General features: G+C 45.7%; 1 protein-coding gene across 5 annotated transcripts in view; it reads left to right on the top strand.

Annotated features, from left to right (window-relative positions):
• ACVR1 (activin A receptor type 1) overlaps positions 1 to 21,896 on the top strand; it is a 136,084-nt gene that overhangs the window by 67,027 nt on the left and 47,161 nt on the right. For all 5 annotated transcript variants that reach the window (XM_073305528.1, XM_073305527.1, XM_073305526.1 and 2 more), the window contains 2 exons: positions 18,518 to 18,781; positions 19,293 to 19,510. In XM_073305528.1, the coding sequence (XP_073161629.1) occupies positions 18,518 to 18,781; positions 19,293 to 19,510 (482 nt within the window). The remainder of the gene's footprint in view (positions 1 to 18,517; positions 18,782 to 19,292; positions 19,511 to 21,896) is intronic.

The raw sequence follows: 21,896 nt of genomic DNA, 5'->3' as shown, positions 1-21,896 counted from the left end.
TGAGGCTAATACATAGCATTACTTCAACAGGCAGCTTTGCATATACATACAGACTAATGTATTATTGTAATACATATCTCATGCAATGTACTGTGTTAGAAAAATACAAGTTATTTTTATGTGTTTGATATAAAAGTAGGGTGAAAATAGGGGGAAAACTGAATAATACTTCTTGTAAAACTCAGGATTTGTTCAGTAAAAATCAGTTTAAACGGAGAACAAAGGGGTTTAGTTATACTTGACCTTTTTGGGGAAAGGAAGAAGTGGTATGGGAGGGTCTCATGTTTCCTGAAAGATGCCCACAAAACATAGAGAAGGTATAAATATATGAACTTCTTGACTTTTCTCCCTGTGTTTTCTTTTTTTTAGTTCCTCCTCTCACTCAGGTTTTCTTCATGAGAACTAAACTAGAATTTTATGGGAGCTAAATTAATCAATTGAGATTGACTTTTTGTGGTGGTGGTGAAGAGTGGCTAGACGTATCTAAATTGGAACAGGTAGAGCCCACCTGAGCCTAAGCATTACTGTTGGATTCTAGGAGTTCTGTGACCACTTGATGAAGTGCACGTTGTGTTTTCCAAGGGTGGGGAATCCCATTTTACAACATAAATACAAATCTACTTTTTTGCCTACATGGCTATCTGAGAAAACTGTGGCTGCTTTAAAATATTTAATGGTATGTCTTACCCTTTCTGTAAACGGAGGTCCTGTTGAGTTGACCAAGAAATGAAGGGTATTGCTACACTGCAATGAAAACCCAGGGTTAGTGGGACTTGAGTTAGCTAACCCTGAGTTAGAAAACCCAGCGCTTGAGCGTCTGTGCTGGTTTTTAACCTTAGGTTAAGATTTTTCTAACCTGGGCTTGAACCTGGGGCTGTGGTGTCCACAGTGCAGCTTGAAGACCTGAGTCAAACCAACTCATATCCCAGACTCCCTAGCGGCCGCCTGGAATGTGGGAGCTCAGGCCCTCAGCTCAGGGTGGTGCACTGTGAGGGAAAACTTGACTGCCCACCCTGCACATCTCAGGAAGTTTGAACAGCTGGCCCATACAGCTTGCCAATGAATATGGAGGGGGAACCTTTTCAAGAAGTTCTCTTGCTTGCTCTGTCACTCCTGTATCAGGAAACAGGCAGCGCTTCTGTGTGATGCTGGTGGATGTTTCGATGGCATTTTCTGATCCACCGAAAGTACCTGACACAGCTTATGGAAGAGGAGAGAATGAGGAGTACCCAGGCAAAACCGACTTGAATGGGTTGATGCTGTGCATTACACTTGGTACAGCCGCTGATGCCCCCTCACAGACTGCTTCTGGAGCAGGGTCACAAGCACAGACTGGTGATCTCACATAATCGTGCAGACCTGGAATGACCAGCAGCGGGTCCAGAACTTTTTCTCATTAAGGAAGCTATATTTGCAGAGCTTTGTGAGCAGCTTGCCCGAACCCGCCAATAATAAAGATACACAAATGAGGGTATTCTTGCTGTTCCAGAAGTGGAACTGTTCTGGAAGCTGGCTATGCCAGACTGCTGTAGGTCTGTTGCAGACCAGTTTGTTACTGGAAAGTCGACTGTTGGTAAAGTAGAGGCGGAGGTTTGAGGCAGTCAGGTATGTGGTTTACTCCAAGTGGCAGTCATAAAAGATATTCCTGAGGTAGTTCCTGGCTTTGAGAGAATGGGGTTTTCAAACTGTGCTGGGGCCATTGGTGGGACTGGTGCCCATAGTTTGCCCTCCTTGAGGAGCACATGTACATAAACTGCAAAGGGTGCAACTTCATTGTTACACAGGCTCTCGTGCACCACCAAAGTTGACTTATGAATGTCAACGTAGACTGCAATAGGGAAGTTCACAACGCCAGTGCTTTTGGCAAACAGGTCTACAAGATTCCTTAATGGGCTGGGACACTATCCCACCAAGTGACATTGTCATAGACTGAGTTCCTGTTCTGGGGGACCCCACATACCCTGTTTTGCCTTGGCTTATGAAGCAGTACCCTGGTGTCAGAGGCCCTGGCAAAAGATGGTTTAATTATATTCTCAGCAGGTGTAGAATGGTGGTTGAATGTCTTTTGGCAGATTGAAATCCTGTTGGAGATTTTTACAGACATGTTTGAATGTCAATGTCATCAAGTGCTATCTGCCTTACTGTGGCTTTCTGTGCTCTTCACTATCTTTGTGAAGTTGGACGTGGTCCATTTTCCCCTTGAATGGCCCTATGGCAGCGTGGGGCTACTGAATCAGTACGTTCCGCCAGAAAGTGCAGCTACCACGGCTGGAGCTGCTGCACCAAGGCAGCGACAGTCAGGGATGCTTTGTGCTCCCACATTATGGGCTTGCATGGCCCAGTGGAAGAGTGGGGGAAATAGTACCTCTATGAATCTGCTTTGCGAGGGATGAGGGGGAAAGGAGATAGTTGGTTTGGGAGAGGGCTTGATTGCTATGCAGTGTACTTATGAATAATGATTTATGAAATGGATATGATTTACAGTAAACATTCATCTAAGGAAGTTACTGAAGAGTAGACTTCTGTACCTAATTGTACAGCAGAATAGTGTTTGCTTACTAATTCCTAATTGTTCCTGATCATGTGTTTACCTGTTACAATCTGTATTTGAATGTTGAGAATCAGTGATAGCAATAAACTTTTGATGACAAACAGCTTTATTGATAGACATATTAAAACAGTACAGTAACTCCTCACTTAGTCATCCCGGTTAATGTTACGTTGCTGATCAATTAGGGAACATGCTCATTTAAAGTTGCGCAATGCTCTCTTACAACGTTGTTTGGCAGCCAGCTGCTTTGTCCGCTGTTTGCAGGAAGAGCAGCCCATTGGAGCTAGCTGGTGGGGGCTGGGAACCAGGGTGGACAGGCAGCCCCCCTATCAGTTCCCTGCTCCCCTAGGTTCCCTTTGTGGCAGCCGCCCAGTGGGCTATCGGTTGCTGGCAATTCAGTGTCCCTCCCCCCACTGCCATGTGCTGCTCCTGCCCTCTGCCTTGGAGCTGCTTCCGGGAGCCTCCTGCTTGCTGGGGGGGGTGGGGGGCGGGGAAGAAGAGGGAAGTGGGGGGCTAATGTCAGGGTGTCCCCCTGCTCCTGCCCCCCCACTTACCCCTTCTCCATATAGAGCAGGGTGGGAACACGAGCTTGCTGGCCACAGCTGCTGTCTCAGCTTCCTGATCTAATTAAAGGATCAGTGTACCTAAAGGGCAGTGCACCCCTCTCTTCCCCCTCCCCCCCCACCACCATACACAGGGTGTGTGTCTCTGTCTGCCATGCTGTCTCCCCTCCCTCCATTCGTCCTGTCTTGTAGAGTGTGAGGCTACACTAACAATATGTTAACCCTTGAGGACTCTGCTGAATGCTAGTTCATCATTTAGCAGTAAGGCATTCCCTGGGAAATATCCCACCCTCTAACTTCACCACCTCAACCAAGCTTCACAGTCATTGCTGTGTACAGTATTAAATTGTTTGTTTAACCCCCCCATTTACATTAATTCTTATGGGGAAATTGGATTTGCTTAATATCATTTTGCTTAAAGTCACATTTTTCAGGAACCTAACTGCAACGTTAAGCGAGGAGTTACTATACAACATTCACCCTTTGCCAGGCAGGCCAGCAGCCATTACCACATCAAAACTCTAGTTACAACAGAATCTTTCCAAAACAAAATAAATGCATGAACAAATGGAAAGAGTGGAAACCATGTACAAGACAGAAGCCCTCTACCATTGCATGTCCCCTGCTCCCACCCCTTGTTTCATTGTTTCCTGCTCACTTGGTGCCAGGAGAGAGGGGTGGAGGCATACACAGGGAAGGGGGTCAAGATAGTGGACTGCATGGGGCTAAGTTGCCCTGCCCAGCTGCTCGTGGGGCCCGATTTCATGGGTCACCTAGCCATGGAGTTTTTCAAGCTGTTTCTAGACTGCATCCGATGGTATGATTTAGGAGACTCAGGCTGTTGTGTGGGAGAGACAGCAGGAGCCTGTGCTCATGCAGCCATGATTCGCATCAGCTGCTCTGACATTCCTCTGCTGAGGACTGTCCTCCTGCCTTAGTCACCGTTCCTTTTCCAGGAACTGTGAAACCCTGTCCTCGCTTTCTAGTCAGCTGTCCTCTTGCTTCTTGGCAAGCCTTTTCTCTAGCCTTCAGTCCCTCAGTTTCTGGTACTGCACCTGCTTGTTGGCCCACTCCAGGACTTGAACTGTAAGTTCATCATGGAAATGCTTCCTCTTGGACCGGTCCATGAAGGCACATTGGGCCAGGCTTGCACTGAAGTGTGGGTGAGCTGTGGCAGTCCTGCGGCTCGCTGAGGTCGAGAGGCCGGAACAGTACAAGACAGAGGGTTATGATCTCAACTAGCCCAGTGCAGGAGCACAGAGAAAATTCATGTGGAATTTCAAGACCTAAAATGTTACTTTTTCTAATCTGAAATTCAGTATATTGTGAAAGGGATGTTTCAGTCCACAAAAGCTCCCTGGACACAGCCTGGTTAATCACCGTAAAAGAAATGTAGAGACAATAGTAAGTTAAAAATTCAAAACTGTTTGTTTTTTTGTTTTCTAAAAACTACAAAACTACTTGGCTTGGGGGGATGGGAGGCAGTCAGTGGCTGTGCTACAAAAGCTTTTTTTAAAACCATGTAGGTCTCTCACATTTTGGAGGACATAATATTTTGTGTGGTGCCTGATTGGCAAAGGGAGAAGTTGTTTCAAGCTGTTGGTGGGGAACCTGCAGTTAATGCAACAGAAGCATTCAAACGTCTGGGGACTGAACAGCATGTCTGAGTGGAGTGGGCTGGCCAGCTATTGAAGTTGCCCTGGAAAATATGCCCTTCCCCCCGCAATATTACTACCTATTTGGTTCCTGCTTCAGGAAAAGTGCGCAGCTATCAGTACCCAGAATTGGGTCAGAATTCACAAAGGAGTCAGCAGGGTGCTGGTGTTAGCTTCCACATGGCTTACCTAGTTATGGCTGCATGCAGACATGCAGAACTCTACCGCTTTCTTCCTCCCTGCCCCCAGCATATTTCTGGACAAAAATTCAAACATCAGTCGTCTTTTGGACAAATTATTTTGTTGCCTATTAATTACCTCTAACTGACATGGAATAGATTTGAAAATGGAACATTTTTTCTCCTTACAAGCATGGGAATGCAAGGTTATTTTTAAGAAAAGAATGCCCTAGCAAGGCATTCTTTACTTTTTGCATTTCCTGGCTACCATTTTGATAGCTGCTGACATACAATCCGTGGATGCACTCTGCTAGCCTGGGCTTCTCATATTTTTGTAGTGATTCTTAGAGCAGAACTCCCTGCTATTACTGTATAATAAACAATAAAATGAAACCAGAAACCTACCAGGCTCAGGAACAACTTCTCTCTGTTCTGTGTCTGCTACAGGCATCACAGCAGCCTTTACCTGTGGGCGGGGGGGAGAAAGACAGCAAATTTTCTGCTGCTGCTCCTGCTCCAAAGCCTGCTCTAAGACCAGCAACAGAGTGACTTCATGGTCCTCACTCTGTGCCTGCTGGTTCCCATCAGTCTTCATGCTGGAGTCTGGGACCAGCAGGGCCCCATCCCAACTGACCAGGTCATCATGCACCACAGCTGACTCCTTGCTGGATGCAGTGCCCAGCACCTGTTCAAACTCCTCCTAAAATGGGCACTATGTCAGTGAGTTGCCTGAGGTACCATTCTGGTCCCGGGCTTTCTAGTTCTCTTTCTCAGTTCACTTAATCCATTCCCTGCACTGGCCACTGGTCCAGTAAATTTGCAAAGCTGCCAACTTCTTCACTATTTGCTGGTATGCATGGTAGTTCCTGGTTCTCTTACTAAAGTTCACAGTTCTGCTGGCACCAGAGACTATCAAAATCTGGCTGTGCTCCTATGACCATGAAGCTGTGAGCTGTGCAAAAGGTTGGTTATGTTCAATCTCCATTGCAAAAACAGAAAGCTTTCTGATGGTGTGTTTGAAGGTCGTGGTCAGAAGTCAATGGAAGGGTCAAAGTAACACTGACTCACTGAGCTGCTGCTGTATGCCAAGGAGGAGTTGCTTCCATTTTCACTGGGTCAGTTGGAGATTCTTGTGATAGAGAGGACAACGGAAGTTGGCCCATGGGATTGAGACACTTCTGATGGACTCCCAGGACCAAAGTCAAGTGGGGCTGCCTGTACCCTGCAAAGCAACAGGGCTTGAACCCAGGGTCATGACTTGACTCTGGCTCAGACCCTTCAGGGTCCTGGAACCCTGGATCTGAGCCTTGGGTTACCGTGATTTGTGTAGAGAGGGAAGAGGCTTGAGCCTCGGCCTGGCTTAAGTTGCAGCGTAGACATACCCTTAGAGTCTCAGGTAATGCACGGAGATTACATTGCTTAGAAGAAAAACTGAGTTAATACAGACCAACTGTGGCCAGAATGTCACTGGAGACTTTTGCAATTTAGTTATTGAACATAGTCATTATTTATATAAAATTAGGCTCTTAGATGTGGAAAAAAGGCTAGCAATCTGATCCATGAGCCACTCTTCTGTCTCTATTGAGTTAAGTGCATTTGGGGAAAATGTGGAACATCTGTCTCTCCTCCTCCTCCTCCCCTCCCCGTCACATCTTTGCTCTCTCCTCTCTACAGAAGTGTAGCTCTGGGAGAGTCCCATAAAAGGCCCATCTACCACAGCCAGCCTTAAGTGAAATCTCCACTAGAAAGAGGTCGGAGCCCATGCTTTGAGGCTCCTAAGCAGAGCAGCGTGCCTGGAGGGCGAGGCCACTCTTCACTTGATCTCCCACTCTAGCAGTTGGACTAGAATGGGAGGTGGTTTGAGGCCCATTTCCAGTGGTTCTGGCATCGGGGGTGGGAGGGGGTGCGCTCTTACTCTTTTTGGAGACTAAAAATCCTAAGACTAGTGTTTGAAATATTGCTCCTCAATACGTGCCCCTACCCCTGTTTGTAAAGTGGAGATAATGATACGGACCTCACTTTTTAAGTGCTTGGAGTTCTACAGATGAAAAGTGCTACCTAAGAGCTAGGTGTTATTTTATTCCCTCATTGAGGTAGAAAATAAGATTAGGCCTAAAGAGCTGTGGCTTGATGCTGGGGAGTTCTAAGAGTTTTTTGGTAAACTAATAACTCCTGTATAAAGTAAACAGCATATGCATGATCATGGCAGTCATACTGTGGTGTGGCTTGCGTTACTGCAATTGCTCAGAAAGAGGAAAATAAACTCAGGATAGCTATCTCTAAAACTTGTGGACCTTTTTGTTGGACTGCAATCATAGGAGGCATCCCTGGTTACACAGGAGTGAAGAAGGACACAGTCTTCATCTCATCTAAAGTTAAATAAAACTTTCTAATTCTAGTTGTTTCTCTCATGTCTTCTTTTCTTTGACTTGTGACGAATCCGGTCAGTTCTTCTTGGTCATTTTACAAGACAATTTGATTGGCTGTTATTTACTGCCCTGGGGAGAGTCCTGTATCCTTCACGTTGTTAGATTTAACACTTTTCATCCCCATAGATATTTCAACAATTCCAAGACATCTCAAACTTCTATAAAAGCACTGATGAGGCTTATTATAACTTGTTGGTTTGTCTGGCCCTGCTGTTGTCCTGTTGAAGAAAATAACCTGCTCAACAGTGCTGGCAATCTCAACCTCTAGTGGCAAGTGGCAAGCCTGCAAAGATATCAACCCTAATGTTGGTGGTGATGCTCCTTTATCTCAAGTGATTTGAGCTCTGTGGATTTGAAGGTTGAATTCTATTTGGTGTATCTGTGGTGTGACAAAGTTCCTCCCCTGCCTTGGTGGGTCCTGCTCTTATTGGCGGATTTTTCTAGCCTCAGAGGTTCACAGCAGCCCTCAGTTTGGCCACTTTTGTGGCTGAAATCTGCCGCTCACTCAATTAGCCTCATCACTGGCCAGCATGAGGAAAAAAAGAACAATCCGTGCAGTCTCTGCTGATCCACCTAGTGGATTGGGGAACAGACCAGAGACCTTCCCCTTTGGTGGAACCCACAGTCCAGTTCAACTCCTCTGGTATCAAGTAGGAAGTTGGGAGGATGTAGGTTTGGGGGGAACCCGGGCTTGCCCTCTACTCCGGGTTCCAGCCCAGGGCCCTGTGGATTGCAGCTGTCTACAGTGGCTCCTGTAACAGCTGGATGACAGCTGCAACTCCCTGGGCTACTTCCCCATGGCCTCCTCCCAACACTCTAGTCTCACCACAGGACCTTCCTCCTGATGTCTGATGATGCTTGTACTTCTCAGTCTTCTAGTCGTACACCTTCTCACTCTCAGCGTCTTGCGCCTCTTGCTCCCAGCTCCTTGCACGCACACCACAAACTGAAGTGAGCTGCTTTTTAAACCCAGGTGCCCTGATTAGCCTGCCTTAAATGATTCTAGCGGCTTCTTCGTTGGCTGCAGGTGTTCTAATCAGCCTGTCTGCCTTAATTGTTTCCAGAAAGTTCCTGATTGTTCTGGAACCTTCCCTGTTACCTTACCCAGGGAAAAGGGACCTACTTAAGCTGGGGCTAATATATCTGCATTCTATCACTCTCCTGTAGCCATCTGTCCTGACCTTGTCACAATGGTTAGCTGATAATCATAGTGTACAGTATGCAGTCATGGATTCATTACAGCTTCCTGCTGCATTACTATGGACAGACAAATTAATGTACTAGTGCATGTTTGTTTTTTCCCTTCTGGAGGGAAAAGCCTTCTGTCCTTTCTTGTACTGTAGATTTGATTTTTCTCATTTTACCCCACTCCTTTGCTGAAGAAAGATCACCATAGAATACTTTTTGAACATAGCTTTTTACAAATAATCTGCTCTTAATTAGTTCAATGTCCTGAAGAAAACTAGTTTTTCTGCCATTCTGCACTCATTCTGTTACCGTTTTTCATTCCAGCAGCATATATGAGTTTACTTCCTATATCCCCTCTCCTTGGGCTTCACACGTTTCCTTTTGCTTTTATCTCCGAAGTGAAATGCCACTGTTGGGTATACTTGGAATGGCAATATGCTTGGACACAATCTCTGGAAGGAAATGTATTTGAAATTTAATATTGTTAAAGCTACTGTTCAAAAGAAATTTATTGTTATTACAAAGTTGTAGCTTCAGAACTGAAACACTGCAAATAGAGGAACCAAAGGAAATTAGAGACTTTCCGGTTACTATTACAATGAATTGCTTTTAGATCTGGTTCCTGCAGTGATTTCTGCTATTAATCCAGTGACAGTATACTATTGTGACACTTCCTGGGGATTGCAAGGCACCTTTTCATCATAGGGAAGCCTTTTCTGAGCCCGCCAGAGGTGGTGAACCACCGGCCATGGGCAGCACAAGCAGTCCCCTCTTAGCCTATGCAGGCTCTGCTTGTCCCTCTGCAGGCTAGTACCAACCACCAAGCATCTGCCTGCAGTATCCAGTTCTTGATCCACTGGGCACAGTCAGAATTCCCAGATACTCTACTCCCAAAGGAACAGTACACCCCAGCTTACCAGTTACACCCTAGAACACAGCTTTGCTTAACATGGCGGCACTTAGATTATTTTCGAGACGAGGCAGGACCAGTATAAGTTTATTGAACAGAGATTCAAATGACAGCAGTCAGAACTATTGGAAAAGGGTTACATAGACAATAAAATTATAACATACATACTAGAGTCTAGACTTAACTAACAAGATAGCCTGCTGTCTAATGAAGTTCATCTTACCCAAAGTTCTTTTCCCAGCATTTAAGAGCCCTGCTGGCTGTTATGGTTTTTTTTTCTTTTTCATGAAACAAACCCATTATTTACTTATCTTTCTAGGTGAAGGCGCCAGAGTGAGTCTCTGTACCTACAGCTGTAGTCCAAAAATCCATTTTCATCTAATGGAAACAGGATAACCTCAACCCTGTTTTCCTGCCTAGAGTCTCCCCAGGGGAATTTGCAATCACTTGATTAGCACTGTGCTCAGGCAGACATTCCAGTAGACAGACCGACAAACATCTCTGCCCAAAATACTAGTTTATCAGCTTCTGGTGGCTGGCCTGAACTCAAACCTGAAAACATGATTCTGTGTGAGTGTATACATGCATCTTGTGATGATTATCATGACCAATGTGACACAGGCTTTCTGTAGAGACGGTGCATGACTCTTTGAACTAATATGCCCCAGTGATGGGTTATTCTTGCAACCATTGTGCACCACCGTGCCCTGTGCTGCTTGGCTCCAGAAGGCCCCGGATAACAACCATCTCTCTAGCTTAGCCCGTTTGTCCAAGCCAAACTTAAGATTTTTCGTAAACTTCGAAATTATAGCAATTCGTCAGTAAGAGAAGTGTGCCCAGTGGCTATCCTAGCACTCCCTGGATGCAGAGGTGAATCCAACCTCTCTATAGAGATTTTAAAGAGAGAGCTCCCACAAAATCAGAAACATGCATATTATGTATTTTCAGTAGTGAGGTATGTATGTGTTAAGTGCTTTCCAAAAATAAACATAAGGGGGCATTGTGAGCTCTATGAGGCACATACTATCTCAAAGATAGAAATTGGGTACAACCTACAAAGTAAAGTGGTCAGTTTAGTAATAGCACATTATTTCATGTGAACTAACATAATGAATATTTTGGGATGGCTGTCCTTAGATTATCCTAAATATTCAATCAAGCTGTAACCAGCCAGCTGGCGTCCTGTAGGCATCTCCATACAAATGGGTTTCTTAGATGAATGTGAATTCAGAGGGGTAGTGGCCTTGTGAAACCGCTCGCCAAGAATGTTCCATGAAGTAATAGATTAAAAGAAATAGGAATATCTTTCTATTGGTATAAAGACTTGAATATCCTAATTCTTGTGCCATATGAATAGGTTGTTAATTCACACTAATAACGGGATGTCCCTTGTGAATCATTGAATTTTGCAAGTTTGGAACGTAAGTGATCAAACTAAAATTAATTAGTTTGACAATTGTTGCTTAGCTCTAATTTTTAATACTGTGTAATCAACTAATGTTCTGTGTGTATAAAATTATAACTTGCACACATAACTGAGAACTTGCTGCAAGTCTCTGCTAGAATATCTTTAAATGTGGCAAGTCAGAAAATTTGGGGCACATCATAAAGTGAGTGCACAGACTGTAAGTATTGCTGTGTGTTTTTGTATGTTTTACTTAACATAGTATGCGAGTGTATTGGGATAAGGATGGTTAGGTGATAGAAATACGTTAACATTGGCTTCTTGCCTCATACCTTGCCTAAATTCTGCATGTAGCTTGTTCTGACTACATTCCACGACTCACATTGTTTCTTGCTGTGTGGAGGTGCTGTTCATACTTTCTGCATATTTTAGACAATGCATCTCTGAGTTCTGAGTGGCTTTCAACACTTTTCACTATTCAGGCCCTGGTCTTTTCTGTAGCTGAGCAGTGCTGGGGATGAATGTCCACTGAGCACTAGGCTGTAACCCTTAAACTTCCAGAGGGGACAGATCCTGAAGTACTAAGCAACTTCTCGCCCTTTTGTCTTATACTTGGCTTATCTAGAGAGAGGGGCACAGTTTTGGAACTCAGACTAACATTCTGTTGAGATTTAAATTACGTAAGTTTATAGAAAACGTTTTGGGTTACTGGAGGATTTATTGGTATTTGATCTTGGCTGAATCTGGGAAATCTCTTCCCATGACTCTGTGTGTGTGTGTGTGTGTGTGTGTGTGTGTTAAATGCCTTTTCCTGTTTGCCTCTCCTGTGTCCCCAGTATAAAATGTTACCAGCAAAATTCAGTGCTGACAATACCCACCCTCCTCCACACTACGTCATAAGAAACTGCCAGATTTTTGGATTTACCAACACTTTTAAAATACGAATTTTGGAGTTCACATTCCTGAGCTTCTGGAATCTGACCTGTTTGGTTTGTGTAGGTCTTCTCAATCAGTGGGCTTGTTGAGGTGTCTGTGGTACTCTCTTGGCTGGTGGTCTGCTCAAGTTGGAATAATGTGGTGCACTGCTCTTCACTTTGCAGTAAGCTGCTGGTGTTGTAGTATCAATACTTGATTTTGTTCAGACCGAAAAAAAGAAGTTTGAGGCTGCAGAAGCAGTGGTGGAGGAGTGTTGGCAGGTCGCCATACAATCACCTGGTCTATCTCACTAGCCCACCAGCGAATTAGGGAACCCACAAACAGGGGTGAAATTAAAATTGAGCTCTTACCGGGTATACAGGGCCAGGTTCTCCTCTTCCCCTGCCCCCTCCTTCCCCCCCAGAAGGGGCAGGGCCTTGTGCGGAAGAGGTGGGGCTGGGGTCAGCGTCCCACAGCCAGCCCATCTGCGCTGCCTGGCCCGTGCTGCCCGGGGCGCCAGCGGCAATTTAAAGGGCCTGGGGCTCTTTAAATTGCAGCCCCGGGGCAGCTCCTACCTTTTCTCCCCCCACCCCCGTTGGTGGCCGGGGGGAGGGGGGCAACGACATAAGCAGGGTTCTTTGCCACGGCAACGCTATGACATCGCTGCCCCTTTTGTGCGGCCCCCTCCCCCCCCCCCCCCCCCATAGGCGGCCCTGCCGGTACACACATGGCAGGGCTGCAGATGGAGGGGCACAAAAGGGGCAGCGACATTAAAGCGCTGCCGCGGCAGCACTTCAAAGTCAGCAGTACAGGCTGGTACTGGCAGCTAATTTTTACCGGTACACCGGCCCGTACCGCCTTACTTTCACCCCGCCTACAAAGTAAGCAATGGTGAGACCTGGATATAGGGTATATTAGCCTCATAAGAGAGACTTTTATTTGCTGTAGGCCTGAGTGTGCTGTAGCTTTTCCATGAGAGAAGAGGTGGCTATTTCATGCAAAATTTATTTTTCAACTATGAAAGTCTGCAGAAAACTCATACTAGTCTGGCCTTGATGCAAATAACTTATATTGTGCTATGATATCAGCATGTCGGCACTGAATAAATCAAGATACCAAGAAGATCTGAATCACTTACTTAAATGTGACCAGACAGTGTTATAAAGTATAAAGAGGGAATTTCCTTAGGTCAACAAAGCAGCTATTTCTTTTATTGCTCGTTAATTGAAATGACTGTTACTACAACCTATGGACTTCCTACTTGGCTTTGTCCTGGCAGGCCACTGTTTGTAAAATACTAACATCAGAAGTCTGGTGTTTTATGTTCTGCTCTGGGTGGAAGGAGACTTCAGTTAAAGAAAATGTTCATGAGGACTGAAACACTGCTGATCTGGGTGCCTGATTAAATCATTGCTGATTCAAGTGCCTGCTGGTGATGGGTATTCTCCCCAGGAGCACAGGTATACAGTTTCTACTCTCTTCAACTAAGGCAGACTACAACTAAGGGCATGGCTACACTTGCAGCTGTAGAGCGCTTTGAGTTAAACCTGCCTTCAGAGAGCGCAGTAGGGAAAGCGCTGCAGTCTGTCCACACTGACAGCTGCAAGTGCACTGGTGAGGCCACGTTTGCAGCGCTTGCAGCGGCATTGGGAGCGATGCATTATGGGCACCTATCCCAAAGAGCACCTCTTCCCATTCTTGCGCTGTGCCTTGTGGAAAGGGGGGGGGTGCGGGGCATTCTGGGTCCTGTCCCAACATCCAGTGACGCATCGTTTCGCATCCCAGCAATCCTGTGCTTCCGCCCACATTTGGCGCCATCTTTCAACGTTTTTTGTTCTGCGCGCTCTGTCTTCCCTTTTGGTCTGTGGGAATGGAGCCCAAACTGCTGAGGAGTATGCTGACTAGTCTCGCCAGCACATCACGTTTGACAGTTGAGTTACTCCTTATGATCCAAAGTGACGGTGAGGGCTCAGACGCATTGACTCAAGTAACGCATATGACATGAGTTTGCTTGTGGCATTCACGGACATGTTCACCACTGTGGAACGCCGCTTTTGGGCTCAGGAAACAAGCACTGAGTGGTGGGATCACATCATCATGCAAGTCCTGGGATGACGAGCAGTGGCTGGCTGCAGAATTTTCAGGTGAGAAAAGCCACTTTTATGGGACTGTGTGAGGAGCTCGCCCCCAGCCTGCGGAGCAAGGACACAAGATTGAGAGCTGCCCTGATGGTGGAGAAGCAAGTGGCTATTGCAGTCTGGAAGCTGGCAACTTCAGACAGCTACCGATCGGTCGCTAACCAGTTTGGAGTGGGAAAGTGGACCGCTGAAATCATTTTGATGCAAGTTTGCAGGGCCATTAATCGCATCCTGCTCAGAAGAACCGTGACTCCGACTCTTGTGGGTGGCTTTGGACAAATGGGTTTCCCTAACTGCGGAGGCGCGATAGATGATGCACATATTCCAATTCTGGCACCAGCCCACCGAGCCTCCAAGTATGTTAATCGGAAGGGGTGTTTCTCTCTGGTTCTCCAGGTGCTTGTGGATCACCATTGGTGTTTCATTGACATTAACGCAGGATGGCCCGGAAAGATGCATGACACACGCATCTTTCGGAACACTGGCCTGTTGAGGAAGCTACAAGCTGGGACTTTTTTCCCAAACCAGATCCCAAACCGTAGGGGAAGTTGAAACGTCCATCGTAATCCTTGGAGACCCCGCTTACCCTTTAATGCTGTGGTTCATGAAACCCTACACAGGGAACCTTGACAGCAGCAAGCAGAGGTTCAACAACAGGCTGAGCCAGTGCAGAATGACTGTGGAGTGTGCTTTTTGGCGGTTTAAAGGGCCACTGGCACTCTCTGTATGGGAAGCTGGACCTGGCCGAAGACCGCATCCTCACGGTTATATCCGCTTGCTGTAGCCTCCATAACATTTGTGAAAGGAAGGGTGAACGATTCATTCAGGCATGGAACTCGGAGGTTCAGCACCTGGAGGCTGAATTTGAGCAGCCAGAGAGCAGGGCTATTAGAGTATTAGGGATGCCTTGAGGGAGCAATTTGAGGCTGAAAGCCATGAGTAATGTCTGCTGCCCTGCACAGTGAAATGCGGTGGTTCCAGTGTTAGTAGGAATCTGTGTTTGCTACGCTGACTTGCAGTGCCTGTTTCTTTCCTGGGCTAAGGTATCTTTTAGTTTATGCAATAATAAAGAATGTTTTCAAAGCCAAAAAATCCATTTATTGAAAAGAAAATTCATTTATTGAAAAGAAACACAACTGCTTGGGAAACAGAAAGGGCAAGGGGGTGGGTGCGGAATGGTACAATCACAGATTTGTGTATGTCCTGTTATACTCAGCCTTCCTGTCTGGAGTGCTGTACTTCAGGATGGCTATACTGCGTGGTGATGGGGGTTGAGTACAGTGGGTAAGGGTCATAGTTTTCAGGGCTAGGTGGTGAAGTTACAGGTGTTGGGGGCAGCTGGTGGCGATAAGAACCCGGATGTTGGGGAAAGTGGGTTGGAGGTGACATGGGGGCACAAGGGAAAGAGTTTTGGGACAAGGGCTGCAGGGGTGGGGGCGGTAGTGCTCCGCCTGCATGGCTATGGATAGAATCCGCCTGGCGCTCCATTATGCTTATCAGCCGCTCCATGCTTTGCTGCCGGAGCACCGCCCTTTTGTGCCGGCACTCCTCATTCTGCTGGCGGATCCTCCTTTCACTGTCCTGCCACTCCCGCACTTTTCAATTTTTCATTACTTGAATGCTGCATTACTTCATGTAACATGTTTTTCTTGCATCTACGTGGCCTCTTTCTGATTTTTGAAGTCTTTCGGCCAGGGACGGCTGAGATCTCAAGGTTGCGTCTCTAAAGGCAAAATGCAACACTTAACAGAGGCAGCATTTTTCACTGCACAGGCAGAGCAATGATTCCCCCATACTTAAGGGCAAGAACAGTCTACACAATAGCATAATTTGCCCGTCCCAAAGCGAGCGTACACAACCAACGGGAGCCTCAAAATGGTGAGTAAGCACAGGGTCAAGCATGACTGATTGGTTTACGGCTGTACTGTTCTCTGGGTTTCTGTGCTTTGGGGAGAGCCAACAGCGGCAGGGGGCCCCTATACTGAACACTGTCCCCACATTTTCCACAGGAGTTCATTCTGGAAGATATCTTGTTGCTGAGGTTGACCTGGGAAGCAAGGGAGGATCTTCTGCTGCAATGTGGCTTCCGCCCTGGCCCATACGCAGCTTACCTGTGTGCAGCAATGGTCCCCCTGCCCCTCACGGCACAGCGGCGCGGACAAATTAACCTTACTGGGAAAAGTACCACAGTGGCTCTCCCGAGAAACCTGTGCAAGCGCATTGCCCAAGTTCTGGCTGAGACCTTTGACCTAGGGATGTCTTCCTCTGCCTCAGCACCCTCGCTCCCGCTTTGGTGCTCCTCCTCTTGCCTTGTTGAACTGGGCTCTGAAGTGTCCATGGTGGTACTCAAAGTGGAGGTAGGGTCGCCCCCAAGTATCACGTCCAGCTCTTTGTAGGCACGGCAGGTCGCAGGGGCAGCACCGGAGCGGCGGTTTGCCTGGCGCACTTTACGGTAGGTATTCTGCAGCTCCTTCACTGTAATCCTGCACTGCAGTGCGTCCCAGTCATGGCCCCTTTCCATCATGTCCCTTGATATCTGCCTGAATGTATCGTAATTCCTATGGTTGGCGCGCAGCTGGGACTGGACAGCTTCCTCCCCCCAAACACTGATGAGGTCCAGCATCTTGCCGTTGCTCCATACTGGCGATCGCCTGGCGCTGGAGATTCACTGAGAGCACTCCACTCCTGGCTGAGCAAACAGGAAGGGATTTTTAAAATTCCCAGAGAATTTAAAGGGCAGGTCTGACAGTCAGCTACCTGAGGGCAGCGCAGTTGAGTTCAAAGTGGTGCCCAGAGTGGCTAGAACAGGCATTGTGGGACACTTCCGGAGGCCGATCAGAGCACAGTAACAGACCAGGCTGTTCACACTGGTGCCACAGCGCTCCAGCAGGGGCGAACAAAACGTTATTCCACTCACCAAGGTGGAGTACCAGGAGCACTCTAGCCGCGGAGTCAGGGTGGACGGGTAGTGAGCTAGGGCTCCTTTAATGTGCTCTAACTCGCAAGTGTAGCCAAGCCCTAAGAAGACATGTGTGACATGTGAATGTTTGGTTCTGGCTGAGTAGAATCCTCACCAGACACTTGAACCCTTAACCTCATCCTTGGCTTTAAGTTTTACAGTTCTTACCAGATTTTATTCCATGTGATACTGACTCCAGAAATCTGCTAACATCTTCTCCTTTTAAGAAACAAAGTGCCACACACAATTAGCGTAATTTGTTTGATAGGGCAATGTTGTTCTTTAAAAAGGCATGCCTGTTTGTACATTCTTGAGGGCAGTGATTTGAAGACTCGAGATTTGGAGTAGCTATTGCTTTTCCATTTGTGATACAAAAATGAAAATCCTAATTTTGATTTTAGTGCCAAAAAACCCCAAACTGAGGGTTCCTTATTTTCAGTTGGCAGACGGTAGTGATAGGAACATGTCATATCGTCAGTAGATATTTTGGGAGCATCTACCATGCTTCTGCTTAGAAATTTCTCTGGTGTACATAGAAAAGTGGGAAAGAGAATGTAAATATGAGATGAATTAACACAAATGAATGTGAATGAGTATACGTAGATATGTACATAATGGTGGGCCATAGCATAAAAATTATACCCTCCTTCACCAACTCTCCAAAATTGTCTTTTCTTAGTTATTCCTGCCCACCATGATGTATGCTGTGTATTATGCCAAAACACCCCAATACTACCATCATGGCTTCATCACAAACAGGCTTGGTGCTGCTTTCACAAGGAGAATAAGTCAATAACTTATTTTTCTAAATGTAGTTAAAGTAACTCTGTCAGAGTCATTGGAAGAAATGTTCTTCAGCAGTTGCGTCTCTCCTTCCCAATGCTTTCTTGTGTCTTTTTTTTAAATAACTACCTAGACTTGAGTGTTGTCTTTCCTTGGATGGCCAATGTCTGGAGTGAACAGGAGCAGCATTCCAGCACTGCTGGATTTTAAAAGGCAATTCTGGAAAGTGACTCTGTAAGGATGAGATCATGGGCCTCCATGTTTACACAGTAACTCTTTTTTTTTTTTCTTCTTTTTTTTTAACAGTGAGACTCTTGAACATATAGGGATTTTTCTCTATCATTTTAAATAAGTGAGGGGGAAGTTTTATAAACAACGTAAGAAGGAAAGCAGAACGAGGAGGCATGGTTTGATCGGTTTCTAATGCTCCCATCTTCTTCACCACCTCCCTTGCTTTTTCTTTTTGTACACTGATGATTCAAGGTCCAAATCAAAAAGCTCCTGTCTAAGTTGTGGCTTTCAGCTATGTATGTACCCCCTGCAGGCTGTGAAAAATATATATTTGGACATTAAAAATGGGTATTTATTCAAATGGGGTGCTTTGAAGTGGAAATGCAGGTACAAACTAGTTGCTCATAAATGGACATCTTAATAAATTGGGTCTGTTGACATCTTTAGGTCCCACTTAGTGTGACTAGCACTAATTTCTATTCAGATGACTTCCTTCTTAAACAGAAAGTGAGTTAGCTGTTGTTTAATTCAGTAGACGCTATATCTTCTGCATGTAACTGAAATTAAATAAGAGCATATGCTGATGTCCCCTCAATTCTCCCCCTCTGCAGATGATGAGCCGAAGCTAAATATGGTCCACTATGAGTGTGTGTGTGAAGGCATGTCCTGTGGGAATGGAGATCGCTGCCAGGGCCAGCAGTGCTTTGCCTCCCTGAGCATAAATGATGGCACTAAAGTTTACCAGAAAGGCTGCTTCCAAGTCTATGAACAGGGGAAAATGACATGCAAAACACCCCCGTCTCCTGACCAAGCTGTCGAGTGCTGTCAGGGATATTTGTGCAACATGAATATCACAGCACAATTGCCTACTAAAGGTGAAAGGTTAATTTTAAAATAGCTATTTTATAATAAGTCTCGAGTTGGGCGTTTGCCTGTTAATGTTGTTTTCACCTAGTGCAAACTAAGGTTTGGGCATAAGTCTTTTGCCACTTGAACCAGAGGGGACTGAAAATGGGTGTGGTTGGGGTCTGCAAGCTGCATGATCAGGGTGTCACTGATTGCTGCTGAATATTGGGGACTGAGGTGAACAAAACAGTAAGTTTTGACTCTGGGTTACTGACTTTGAGAAAGCTCTCTGAAGCCAGCTGTGATTCTGAATTTCAAAAACTTGACTGGATTTTACCATGGATGGGATTGCCATAAAAGATTTGGTACTGGTGGCGGTGGGCTGTGAATGTAAACTTATATGAAGTAGCTTGGACTGTCCTGTGTCGGTATTTAGTTCAGTTGACTACAAATGAAAATGTAAGCATAATTTCTTTTGTCTTTAAACTACTATCTGTGGGAGTTCTTAACCTCCTTTCTCTTTCCTGTTTTCTTACCAAGGGCAAACCCTCCAGGGAGAAGCTGTGGGTTACAGCATGGAAATGCTAGTCATTGTTATACTGGCTCCGGTGATCATGCTGATAATATTTTCAACGCTAGCTGTGCTGATTATTCGAAAAATACAGCAAAACCACATGGAAAGGCTCAATGCTAGGGATGCAGAGTATGGCACAATTGAGGGACTCATTGCATCAAATGTTGGAGACAGTACGTTGGCAGTAAGTAATCTTTTGTATATGGTAGGAATTGCTTAACCTCTGTCTCAATTTCTTTCTCTGGTCAGGTCTACACTAGAAACTTGTGCTGGTATAGCAATGTTGGGGGGGGTATTTTTGGGGGGCTAGACGAGGAGCGACATTTCTATATCAGCAAAAGTCTGTGTGTGTATATATACAGATACACTGGGATAAAAGAGCTTTGACTGGAATAGAATATTTTGCTCAGCGAACTGGTATAAGCACTTTTTTGCTGGTATAATTTGCATCTACACCACGAGAGTTTGCTGGTGCAGCAATACCAACAAACCTTTCTAGATGTGGTGTGACAGGAGAGTAACTCAGGTTGCCTTACAAGGGTGTTGTACCTTTTAAGCTTCACATGAAAAGAGCAAATATGCATTTGTGTCCATGATGTATAACTGTCTTGAAAGGTAGTTGGGTGGGGATGTTTTTTTAATGGCTCCACAATCATATTTATTTAGGAATTTCACAGCTTGTCTCCCCTATGTTTGCTGAAGAATTTCTGGATAACTGGAGAATGAGTAAGATTTTTTTTTTTTTTTTTTGGACCGGAGAAGAGGCTGAAACCTTAGTAAATGAGAGGGAGGGGGGACTTTGTGGTAAGCAGGTTAATTGTAATCCTGCTTTATTTTTTGTATTAATTTTTGTCAACATTTACTCAGTCTCCTCTTAAACAAAAAACAAACACCCACCTCATTTGGAAAGTTCTTTCTGTTTAAATATTCAAACAACGCCAACAACTTGAAGCCTGAGAGAGTGATCGCAACTGGGAAGACAAGATTTGATATACCTGAAATTTCTAAAGATAAATACAAAGAAGATAAATTACTTTTTCTGATTTAAAAAAAAAATCTTAGGTTTTTTACATGTATTACAAGGTAACAAACAAACTAACTTTTCCTCGGTGTTGGCATTACAACCTGAATGTTAAAAGCTATGGAAAGGTTTAAAGAATGACTTGAGAGAGGAAACAGCTGAAGAACACCAGAATATTAAGATTAATATGTACTTCGACCTAGTATTTCCTTTCTGTATTTTGGGAGACCTACTCTGTTTGGCTTTTCTCCCCTGGACTGGCAGAAGATGGACACTTGGCTTTTGTAGGTGGAGAGAAATAAGTTGGTAGTTGTATGCTTTTTTTTTTTTTTTTTTTTTTAAGGTGCCCCATCTCCAACTAATGGAGCATTGCTGACTGCTTCAAGAATTTCTGCCCACTTCTCTTTGCCTGAAAGTTGGTGGATACCATGCAGGCCTAGTTGTTCGGTTTAGTAAAGCAAAGATGCTTGGGAACGGTCAAGTGTGGAAATCCCTACTCCGGGAGCTGTGAAATGATGCTTGCATTTAAACAAGTTGGAGATTATAAAGTGAGATGCTTCTAAAACCTGTTCTTGTGGATTGGTGCTGGGTTGATGGACTCAGAAACCTGACCTTCAGGAAAGTTGTTACTTGGCTAAACATTTTCCTAGGTTTGTGAGGTGACCACCAAATGGCACCATTGTCAGGCAGATTCCTTGATTGGGAGGAGGAGCAGGTTCGAACCCAAAGAGCCAATCCTGCCTCTTTTTACTGTCAGGCATCCCTACCTTGTGCCTACCCTGCAGCACAGAAACCAAGTTAGGAGTAGGTAGCAAAAATCTGGAGGGCATCCTAGTGCAGGAGAGAATCTAGTCTGTATCTCAGAATGACTCAATGTTGAGCTAGAGGCTGGTGGAAGAGGTGAGACTTCCAGCTAAGGGGGAGCAGCTCATCTAGAGCTTGTTGAGAGGAAGAGCTAAACTTGCCTCCTGTCCTGTAGCTTGAAATACTCAAGACAAACTTACTAAAGTTTTCCTGGCTGTAGAACAGGTGTGGCACAAGCTGTGGCATTTGAAGCTTCCCCATAATGCTCTGCTTCAGCTCTGCCCTGTAAAAACCACATCTATTGGCCATTCTTGGTACCTGTTCTGTCCTCTCCTCTCCCCTTCCCCCACCCACCCCCGAGTCAGGTGCTGGCATAGGAGACAGAGGGCATGGCTGCACTGGAAACTTCAAAGCGCTGTCGCAGGGGCCCTCTCGTGGCAGCGCTTTGCAGTGCGAGTGTGGTCGCGTGCGAGTGCCAGGAGAGAGCTCTCCCAGCGCTCCTGGTAATCCACCTCCATGAGGGAATTAGCTCTGAGCACAGGGAGCGCGGCTCGGAGCCTGTCTATACTAGTGCTTTAAAGCGCTCAGACTTGCTGCGCTCGGGGGTGATTTTTACACCCTGGAGCCACCAAATTAGAGCGCTATAAAATGTAAGTGTAGACAAGCCCAGAGATAGGAGCAAATGGGGGTAGAAGGCAGTGAGGTGGGAGATAAGAACTGGGGTGGGGAAGAGGATAGGATCTGT

Source organism: Lepidochelys kempii, chromosome 11, assembly GCF_965140265.1.
Source record: "Lepidochelys kempii isolate rLepKem1 chromosome 11, rLepKem1.hap2, whole genome shotgun sequence".
NCBI lineage: Eukaryota > Metazoa > Chordata > Testudines > Cheloniidae > Lepidochelys > Lepidochelys kempii.
Note: the sequence above shows the minus strand (reverse complement) of the source record. Positions and strands in the feature narration are given on the sequence as shown.